Genomic DNA, 11,230 nt, shown 5'->3' with positions numbered 1-11,230 from the left:
TTAATATATTAACACAATTCAAATCATATATAGATATAATGTCAATTTCATTAGGTCATTCATTGTTTGGACTTATAGGCAAAAAATAACATATTTCATATTTCAACTTGCAAATAGACTATAGTTTTAAAAAATCAATATACAAAATTATTTTCTTATTTAGCTAGTTGAAACTAGGGAAAAATAATTAGTTAAGATTGTTCTAATAGTGATGATTTGGAGTTACACACTAAAAGATGTAATTATTCCCAAGTTATGATAAACTATTAACTAGTTTTAATCATAATTTTGTAAAATGGTAAATATTATTGTGAATCTTGTATTTTACAAAAATTATTTATTAGATCATTCGTTTTGTAAAAAAAAAAAAAATTGGACTATGTATTTTTCGATATAGTATTAAATAGTACATTGAACTGATTTTTTTATCAAAATAAAACTTAATAATAACTCGATGTATAGGTGTTATGACAAAATTGATTATTTTTTCTACATTTGCTCATACTAAAAATTATCTTCAAGTTGGTTATATTAAAAAACAAAATTATCGAAAATTGAACTCAGAGTGTTATTTATACTATTTTAAAAAATACAAGATCTTTTTCGTCATCTAACAAAATAAATAGTTCAATCAGTAATTTTTACAAAATACAGAGATTAAAATAATATTAATCCTAAAATCAACTTTTTCTTTTGTTTTTGTTGAAAAAGTATCTACAAAAACAACTCAAAATCTATTTATGTTCAATTACCCTATTCATATTAATAGAGGTAAAATACAATTTTAGAGGTACATGGACTCCAAGGCCCAAATTATCATGTTATTATTTTTTATTAAAAAAATATCCATTTTATTACATAACTTCTCATTATAAAATATAAATTCTCAATTATGAGAAAAATCTTAGTTCGACCTTTTAACATTTTATATTTGACAACAATAACACATTGTATATTATGTTTTTTTGTCCTTAAATTATTAGTATTGTTGTATGGATCACTTTGTTTTAAGAAAAACAATTATTGCAATAACACATCATATATTAATGTTCAATATTACACATTATAAATTTGAAATAGCACTTTATTATTTATAATTTCTCATAATGTGTACAATATATTTTTTTTAAAGAACAAATGTGTACAATTACTCAAGTGACTTAGCATTAATCTGTTACAAGACAACAAGGTATTTTGTATTCAATTTTCGGTAACAACTGATTACAGTGAAGATTTAACACTCTTTTCTCATAAGTATTCAGTTATTATTATTAGATTTAATAATGCATATATATAAGTAAATGTTATTAGCATATTTTGTGCTCAATTCATATCTATTTAATGTAATATGTAATGATGTTTATTTATTTATTTTTAAAAAAAACATGTCATAATATAATATCACCTTGTAAATAGTACCAAAATGACAACAATGAATGATGGTTCATGATAAGATTGGTGTGGTAAGGTGTAGTAGATTGGTACTCCATATTGAGGTGTGTGAGTCATACCTTAACAACCACTCACCAAACTCCTTTTTTCTTCTCCCTTTTAGACTCTATCTATTATTAACATTCATATCACAACCATTTTTGTCTATTATTAATAAATATTAATTAAAAAAAACATATATAATTCAATTTAATAAGGATTTTTGTCTACTTAATTACAAATAAGATTCACATGTGAAATAGCTCCAAAACATAATTAATGACCTATAGTAGTTTCTAAATCTTTTTTGTTGAAATAATTAAACATATATCATTTATTTAATATTATCACTTCAACATATAAACTACATTAATCCAAAGAAAAAAAAAGATACATTATAAATTATAATGTTTTAGTTATCTTATAAATTTATAGCTATTGAAAGAGTGAAAGAAATCTACCTTTGTAAATGGATTTATTTAAGAGAAAATAATATGTTGTAATAACAATAGATTTAATTAATTAGATTAATCATTGATTATCTAATAAAAATATATCATTTTCCAATTATATTTTACTACTATTTGTATTGTTCTATTAAACATGACCACACTTGAAATTTTAGAGGTCAACTCTCATGAACATGCTTTAATATAAAATATTTTATTCACCCATGATCATATACACACATATATATATATATATTCATTACTCAAATATACCTACTACTAATCTAGTTTATAATTTGTAAGGTTGCATGGTTCATATAATTTGTTTAAAAAAAATCAAGAGGCTTAAAATTTCTTGAACATAATTTGCACATATGGCAATTATTTAATTTGACCATTGTTCACATTGATATTATTAACACTAGAAGTTTCTTAATCAATCTTTTCTTTTTCAAAAAAAAAATAAAAAATAGTAGGTAATTTTGGCTTGATCTCAACAAACCCTAATTATCAATGTACCTAAGACTTATTATAATTAATAATGATTATGATTATTTAAATAACCTAACAACCAAAGGAAAACAAAATAAAATAATAAATTAAACAGCCTAAAATGAATGGCAAATATAATTGGCTTTAACTTTACATATCATAACCATAAACTCAATTTTGGGTATAGAATAATATAATAGTGTTTTTTTCTTATACAAAACGCACCGTTTTAGGTAATATAATAGCCAAATTTCCAATGCCAGGTGGCGCGTCTCTGTCACACACCATCTTAGGTCTCACTCCATCAACCACTGGTTGACCTTTATTTCTTTCTTTTTACCTTTTATTTATTTAATAAAAAATAGCCTAAATTTATTTAATTAAGTATTAATCAACGCAATTAAAAATAAAGAAATTGAATTTTCAGCTCCTGAAATTTTATCTCCTAAATTATTATTTTTTTTTTTGGTAAAAATTTCCTTTTGAACTTTGAAAATAATTGCAAGTTTACTTATTTAGTTGCATTTTTTTATTATTACAAATAATTTCCCAATACAAAACTGCTCATGAATTAATTTATTGTGATTGGAGAGTCCAAAGAAAAATAATTACAAAAATAATTTTCTAACAATAAAATATGGGACAATGTATCTGTAATTTTAGAATTAATGTTCGAATTTTTAAAAGTTATTATACTATTTAGAATCTAATTATACATATAATTCATGCCACATTAATAAATCATTTTAATATTTTGGAGAATAATTTTGTACATAAATAATATAAAAAATTAATAATAATATATATTTATAAAGAGTAATTTGTGACATAAATATTTAAGTTTAAAAAAATTATCACGTGACAATAAATTTTTATTTTTTTTTTAAAATAAATTAATTTAATTATATCACTTAAATAATAACTTTACATTTATTTAAAATATTAATGCTTAAATTACTCTATTTATAAATTATAATACTTACAAAATAAAAGTGTTTTAAGACAAAAAAAAAATAATATTGAATAGATTTTTTCCCTCTTTTAAGACATAAAAAGAAGCCCAAAATTAGGGTCCCTAAAATAATGGGCCAATGTTCTGTGTGTTTCTTTCTGATTTCTTACATGAACACTTAACTTAAGTAAATCACTAATTACGGATTAGTTGATATTAATCAAATCTTAAACTTAAAGTAATCTCAGATTAACCCATCACCATCATCATCATCATCATCTTCTTCAAACCCTTTTTCCTCTCACAGTCGCATACCAGAAATTTGGTTCCAAAAAAAACCATTATTCAATTTCGAAGCAACACTCAACAAATACCACACATTGATTCCTATTCTTCTCTCCAACTACTAATTCATTTGATTTCTCTTACTTTTTCTCTCTCTCTAGTAGTAGGTTTTAGAGAGAGAACAAGAACAAGAAGAAGAGGGAATGAAGCTCTCGGCTTTGCACCAGAGCTACATGAATCGAAGGAACAGCAGTTTTAGAGGATCTGCGCCGTTGGATTCGTCATCGGACGGTTCGATTAGGTCACCGGCGGCGATCTTTTGGCTTGTGTTACATGGACTTTGTTGCTTAATAAGTCTCGTTCTTGGATTTCGTTTTTCTCGTTTGGTTTTCTTCTTTCTCTTTTCAACTTCTTCTTCTTCTACTAATGGTCTTTATCCTGTGCCGTTTCGGTCTACTTCTGAGCTCGGTGGTGGTCCCTTCGATTTGCTAAGACGTTCGAATCCTTCTGGTGATGATGAATTTCCGATGAATAGGAGTGTTCTTACAGGTGGTACTTCTGCTAGTCGTGTTGTGGTTGGACGACACGGGATCCGAATCAGACCTTGGCCGCATCCGAATCCGACTGAGGTTATGAAGGCTCATCAGATTATTGATACGGTTCAGAGGGAACAGAGGCGTCAATTTGGTGTCAAGAACCCTAAAACTGTCATTGTTGTGACTCCTACTTATGTGAGGACGTTTCAGGCTCTTCATATGACTGGATTGATGCACTCGTTGATGCTTGTCCCTTATGAAGTCGTTTGGATCGTGGTTGAGGCTGGTGGAGCTAGCAATGAGACTGCTTCGATTCTTGACAAGTCAGGGCTTAGGACCATTCACGTTGGATTTGAGCAGCGGATGCCGAATTCTTGGGAAGGTCGTCATCGATTGGAGGCTCGAATGAGACTTCGTGCATTGAGGTTAGTAAGTTCATCGTTTTCTTTCCCAAAATTGAGGTACATTTGTGATGTTTGATCTAATTGAAGCAACAAAAATGAACTCTTTAACGTTTAGGTTACTTCTGTAGTGTGTAAATTGAAATTGATTTTGATGATTAAACAGAACTGTAAGAGACCAGAAGCTAGATGGGATTGTGATGTTTGCTGATGACAGTAATATGCATAGTATGGAACTCTTTGATGAGATCCAGAACGTGAAATGGTTTGGTGCTCTTTCAGTTGGAATTCTTGCTCATTCGGGCGATACAGAGTCAAGTGAATCATTGGTATCTTCAAAACAGAAGAAGGAAGATGAGCAAAACTTGCCAATGCCTGTTCAGGGTCCTGCTTGTAACTCATCCAATAAGTTAATTGGTTGGCACACCTTTAATTCGTTGCCACATTCGGGAAAGAAGGCAATTTACATTGATGATCGGGCAGCGGTGCTTCCCAGGAAGCTTGAATGGGCTGGATTTGTGTTGAATTCCAAGATGCTTTGGAAGGATGCTGAAGATAAGCCGGAATGGGTTAGGGATCTAGATACATTGGATGGAGTTGGTGAGGATTTAGAGAGTCCCTTATTCTTGTTGAAGGACCCTTCCATGGTTGAGCCGCTTGGAAGCTGTGGACGCCAGGTTTTGCTTTGGTGGCTTCGTGTTGAAGCTCGGTTTGATAGCAAATTTCCTTCCAGGCAAGTCTTCTATCTATAAGTATCCTTTTAGAAAATTTAGTGCTGGTAATTTACTGCATTTAGTTAGTTTATTATTGGCATATTAGTTAGCAACAACAAAGAAAGTGGTTATTAGAGATGATTTAACTTCATTAATTGAGTGTCAACATTGATAGCATTTATTATTTGTTGAGATTTCTAGTGATAAAAGTATTATACTTTGTCTATTACAAGGGTAGTGGCAAAATATTTCAGCATTATATTGACTTCTAAAAATGGTCTATAAAGTGAAAGATGTTTATCATGTTGCAAATGGAAACTTATTAGTTAGAAACTGCCACCAAAAGTGTCTTAATAAACTGATCTCTAGGGAAACTAATTATGAGTTAGGAAGTTAGGAACTAATGGAAAAAGACCAACTCTTAGTAGCCTTGTTTATTAAGTGGTTTAAAGTAAAGGAGGAATTTTCATGCTGTTTGGACTTTGAATCACGAGGCTAATAAATTTTCAATATTTTCTTATAACTTTATTGGCAAATTTTATTTATGGCTGTTTTAGGTAGTCCATCATGGTAGTTCTTAGATTATGCTTGTCATCAAGACACGAATAGGAACACTTAAGTTTTAAGAACTAATACTTAGTCATCATAACTTATGGTCAATTATCTTGTTTTCATCTGATTGTTTGAGTTGGTTACTGTGTTTATTTTGCTTAATTACTCACCTCAGAATGAAACTACCACTCATTCCATTAATATTCCAGGTGTAAGTGTCCTTTTCATAAACTTAATTAACTAAAATTAAAGCTCAAAGAAAAAAACCAATGAGCTATAAAGGTGGGTCGATTAGATACTGGTTCTGAAAAATCTATATTTGATAGATCACGTGAATCTCGTTATATAAACAAACTATTCACTTGTAAAATTCCTGTTGGAACCAATATAAGTAAAACTACTTGGGGTTTTTGTTATTTTAGTTATTGTTGGGGGCTGGATGGTAAATTTGAGATTATACTCATATATTTTAGGTGCTATAATACAGGGTGTTAATACGCATTTTTTTTAATAATGGTCGTATTATATATTAATGTTTAGAATCAGTAGTTCCTCGTTTCAAATGAAAAATTAACAATGAAGTCTCTTGAAAAAGGAAGAATAGATAAAATAGATTGTTACACAAGAACAGAATAAATAGAAGAATTGATAAACTAATCAAGAATCCCCTTTTAATTATAAGTTTTCGTAATTGTATATATTAAAAATATTCTATTTTATAGGTTTATACGGACTTGAACGGTAGACCTTCTCGGTAAAACAGACTAAACTTTTTATTATCAAAACTATTTGAATTGTTTCAAAGACCCAACATGCTTTTTTTCTTAGCATTGGATTTTTTTGTTAGTCTGCCATATTTTATTTTTTGATAGAAAAAATAAAGCTTATAATTGAGTTAAATTATCTAATCTTGTGTGTATTCATATCAAACATACACAAATTTATTAGATCACTTCAACATTTTCAGCTATGTTTAGTTTTTTTTTCTTAAGAAACTATTCATGATGATAACATTGTAATATTGTTATGACAGATGGATAATTGATCCTCCTTTGGAAGTGACTGTACCCTCCAAAAGAACACCATGGCCCGATGCCCCTCCCGAGCTTCCTTCCACCGAAAATCTTGCAATGCGGAACCAACAACAGGCAGCAAAACACTCCTCCTCAACAAAGACTCGATCGCCCAGATCAAAACGACGCAGTAGTAAGAGAAAGCACGACCCGAGAACAGTAGTAGACTCTACACAAGTATTTTCAAGACATAATAATGAACAAAACTGATCAAATCCACCATCATCGTCGCACACACTCAGTCCCCCAAAGTTTGTGAATTTGAAAAATCGTCAATATCTTCGACATTGAAGCAGAGAAAGCCCAAGACCTGCTTTATTTGATCAGAAGAGTAACCAAACCACCTCCTTAATCATAAAATGGCCAAGTCAATATCCATTTTCACCAAAGTTTCACAATTTTTTCCTCTTTTTTTTTTTTACCTTTTCTTCTTTCTTTTATATATAATATATATATTTTTTCGTTGGGTGATTGATTTTATGGCCTCATATGATGATGAAGAAGAGAGGCATTGTGAATGAATGAACAAAAGTCTTTGCTATTGCTATGTTCTTTCTAATGCCTTTGTAGGAATTTGTATTCGAAATCTATACATATGATTTAAGAAATGGAAAAAAAAACACACACAAAGATTCTTTCTTCTAAGATAGGAAAAAGAAAATTATAGAGTTTGTAATAATAAAAATGTCCCACCATTCATTGGATTTGATTTTGGATAACATTGTCACTGTCATTGTGTCATAACCCATGTTTCTAAACTTTGTTATGGATTGAATTCTGACGTTACAAAATTGGACCCAATTAAGTGAGCTCACTCACTCACTGACTCAAAATCAAAAAGAGCCAAAAGCAACTGTGCAACTTGCCCATAAAACGGTGGGCTGTGATTTTTTGAAGGCTTCTTCTTTTTACCACCATTTCTGAACCCATTTGGCTTTGGAAGTAGCACTTTTTATCATTATTTTAAAGATCAAGGGGCGGCAAAACGGAATTTAACATAGCACACAGACACAATATGAATTTTATGGGTTAAGGTTAAGAAATTAAACGCGGGTCGACACGACACGACTTGTTTAATACAACTTTTTAAATAAATTAAAATAAATAATAAATAATAATATTATTGTATAATAATAAAATAAGTCAAAGTAGGTCAACATAAATATAATACAATTTTTTACATATTAAAGTTGAGAAAATTATTTTTAATACGAAATATAAAAACAAATCACATAAAATGTGATACAAACGCGATAAAATGACATATTTTAACACTTTAATTTTATATATATATATATAAGATATGATTTTATCTGTGATGTACTTTCACGGAATGTATTCTGTGATACATTAGAGGGGTCTCAGAGTACATTAAATGAGTGTCAGAGTACGTTTCTACTTTTTAATCCTAATTACTCCTAGATCAGTCTCACCGTCAGATTAAATAACTCTCTCATCTGATGGTTACCGTACGTCACGGATTACAATCTGTAAAAGTATAATAACAGAACAAAATCAAATCCCCATATACATATATTGAATAATAATTGAATGGTATGGAGGTGAGAAGTTTGGGCGGCCGTAATGTGGAAGTGGATATAATTGTTTCAGAGTGTGTGTGGTTTGATTTTGTTTGGGTTTCCCAAACAAGTTGGAGCAGAGAGAAAGACTGAGAGATCATCATGCTTCGGAATTTGGACTACTTTTAAGTCGAGTTCCAACCGAAACTTGAAATTCGAGCCTTTTTTATTCTAAATTAATGTAGATATTTTGTTTAAAATAATTAAAATATGAATTGAATTTAAATATAAGAAAAATACATGGATATATGTGCACATTGGGGGGTTAAAATGAAATTAAAAAAAAAAGTGTTAAGATGCACCAACAAAAATAAATAAATAAATATGGCCAGAAGTAATTTGGATATAGATAACATTTTTATTTCGATTAACAAATTCAATATTCAGAACAAGTTTGCCAATATAGCTTTCTTATAATTTGGTTAAACACATCCCTAATATCTTATATATATATATATATCTATTCTATATAAAATGTGACTATATAACTAAATTCTTAGTTTATGAGAAATTTATGGGTAACTTTTTTTTAAAATAATTTTCTATTCAAAAATAATAATTTTTTTTTATTAAGATGTATTTTAATATTAATTTTTAAATAAATTAATATTACTTTTAAATTTTAATCGGGTTTATGAGAAATTTATAGGTAACTTTTTTTTAAAATAATTTTCTATTCAAAAATAATAATTTTTTTTATGAAGATGTATTTTAATATTAATTTTTAAATAAATTAATATTACTTTTAAATTTTAATCGTATAAACCTAACCGGAAACACAATCTCTGAAAATTCTCAATAAAATAACTAACCCCAAGAGGATGAGCAACTAATCGTGATTATTTAGGATAATCATTTATAATTTCTTTTTCTAAATCTCAAACCCTCAAACCCTATATTTCTATTGAATTATTGCCTCATCTATTCTCTTTGATCTTTCAGCTTCTATGCTGTGTTTCATGGCCTCTCTGTTGCGATTCCTCACTTTTTGTTGATTTGGGTGTAATATTCAGTGTTCTATTAGCGAGTTATCCTTTGTTGCTCAAGTAATTATTTATTTGAGTAAGTCTTCTATTCCCTTGCTATATTGCTTTACTTTTAAACAACTTTGGGATATGCGAAATATAATGTCATCGGTTAGAGAGTTTGTTGGGCACACCAAAAGTAACAAGATATCATTTTCAATTTATAATCCTTGAATTTTTTATGATGCTCATTTTGAAAGGCTAGGTGTAATTGTAATATCGGAGTAGCTAGATTTTTCCCAGAAGATAAAACTCACATCAGCACCGCCATTGCTGTTACCCATTCTAACGAATACTATTCTTCTAAGCTCATATCTAACACACAATCCTATGGGAACAACATAAAGTTGGGTTGAACCAAGATGAGATAAACATTTTTAAGTGTAATACCTTTTAATATAATAGAAAATACCTAGCATAAAATTTAGTATACGTGTCTCGCACGTAACTTTTTACTAGTATATATATATATTTGAAAAGGACCCTAATATCTTATATAACGAGTCACTTTCATATAACAATTTTACTACTAATAATAATAAGGGTAAATATTATTTTGGACCCTCTGTTTTACAAAAGTTACCAATTGGACCCTGTGTTTTGTTAAATGACAAAATGGATCCTGTATTTTCTAAAATAGTACAAATAAGACCATGAATTGATTTTTTGTCAAAATAAAGTTTAATTATAATCCGATCTAAAAGTGCTATGACAAAACTGTTTACATTTTTTGTATCTCTTCGTATTAAGTATTATCTTCAAGTTGGTTGTTTAAAAAAAAAGTTGTCAAAAATTAAGCTCAGGGTCCTATTTTTACTATTTTAGAAAATATAAGGTCCATTTTGTCATTTAACAAAATACAAGGTACAATCTATAACTTTTGCAAAACACAGGGTCCAAAATGGTATTTACCCTAATAATAATAATAATTCCTATTTTTTCTTTTATATATACAGTTGGAAATTTTGGAGTATGGTAAAAGTATGCATGTATAATGTTTTGGAAATTGATGGTTGAATAATGTTTGGAAAAAGTTGAATTTGGTTATAAAAAGGCTAAATATATATGGAGTCGGTTTTTCGTTGTGCAAATTAGACTGATTTTATCTTTCTTTTTTTATTTTGGTCAATAATATAACAATCTATGCTGACTCATAGTTGTATTTGTACATAATAGAATAGTGAAAAAAAAGTAGTAGAATTACTTAGTTATGAATCAAGCCGTTTAATGGGATAGAGAAAGAAAACGGTAGAGACTAGAGAGTATCATTCAAAACTACCAACCAATAATATTCAAGTCCAATGAAAATGAGAAGAAAAGAATCTTTTTATTATCGAGAAATGTTAAGTGAGACCTGTAGTATAATGTGTAGTAATATCGCTATTAGTGTAACTTAATATCGAATCTTACTTAGTTTATTTTAATAAATATTATAAAAAATTGCTAACTAATTATACAACAATATTTCATCGTGTAACCAAGTACCCTGAGTGTCTCATAGCAATACACGGAGATTCTTTTTTTACTTTTTTTAGTCATTTTGACAATTTCAGTATCTACGTGTCAATTATAATTTACAGGTGTCTTATATCTCATCATATTTTAATTAAATCATCAGTAACTACCTCAAGAATTCTCATCACACAAATATCACCATTTACGACAAGCTAATCTTCAAAAAGGTCAAGCCTTATATCATTTCGAGAAGTATTATACGAGACACTCTTAAAAATCCTTTTGT

At 28.8% G+C, this 11,230-nt stretch overlaps 1 protein-coding gene across 2 annotated transcripts; it reads left to right on the top strand.

The window, feature by feature from the left end:
- The first annotated feature begins 3,443 nt into the window (after positions 1-3,443).
- Positions 3,444-7,514, top strand: LOC115702725 (beta-1,4-xylosyltransferase IRX14). 2 transcript variants are annotated; one of them, XM_030630153.2, is made up of 3 exons: positions 3,444-4,570; positions 4,713-5,279; positions 6,845-7,514. In XM_030630153.2, exons 1-3 carry the CDS (start codon positions 3,813-3,815, stop codon positions 7,092-7,094), a joined length of 1,575 nt encoding a protein of 524 aa, XP_030486013.1. In that variant the 5' UTR covers positions 3,444-3,812; the 3' UTR covers positions 7,095-7,514. The 2 variants fall into 2 exon arrangements, with proteins under 2 accessions (XP_030486013.1, XP_060962907.1); XM_061106924.1 differs by having other exon boundaries at positions 3,446-4,570; positions 4,713-5,298; positions 5,987-6,913.
- Positions 7,515-11,230: the final 3,716 nt, after the last annotated feature.

Source organism: Cannabis sativa, chromosome X (assembly GCF_029168945.1).
Source record: "Cannabis sativa cultivar Pink pepper isolate KNU-18-1 chromosome X, ASM2916894v1, whole genome shotgun sequence".
Classification (NCBI taxonomy): Eukaryota; Viridiplantae; Streptophyta; class Magnoliopsida; order Rosales; family Cannabaceae; genus Cannabis; species Cannabis sativa.
This window is presented reverse-complemented; position numbering and strand designations above follow the sequence as displayed.

Excerpts from the sequence above, each read along its gene's own strand:
- LOC115702725 (XM_030630153.2), top strand. The coding sequence starts at position 3,813 with ATGAAGCTCTCGGCTTTGCACCAGAGCTACATGAATCGAAGGAACAGC. Across the intron at positions 4,571-4,712 it reads ATGAGACTTCGTGCATTGAG|AACTGTAAGAGACCAGAAGC; the intron begins GTTAGTAAGTTC and ends ATGATTAAACAG. Across the intron at positions 5,280-6,844 it reads GATAGCAAATTTCCTTCCAG|ATGGATAATTGATCCTCCTT; the intron begins GCAAGTCTTCTA and ends TTGTTATGACAG.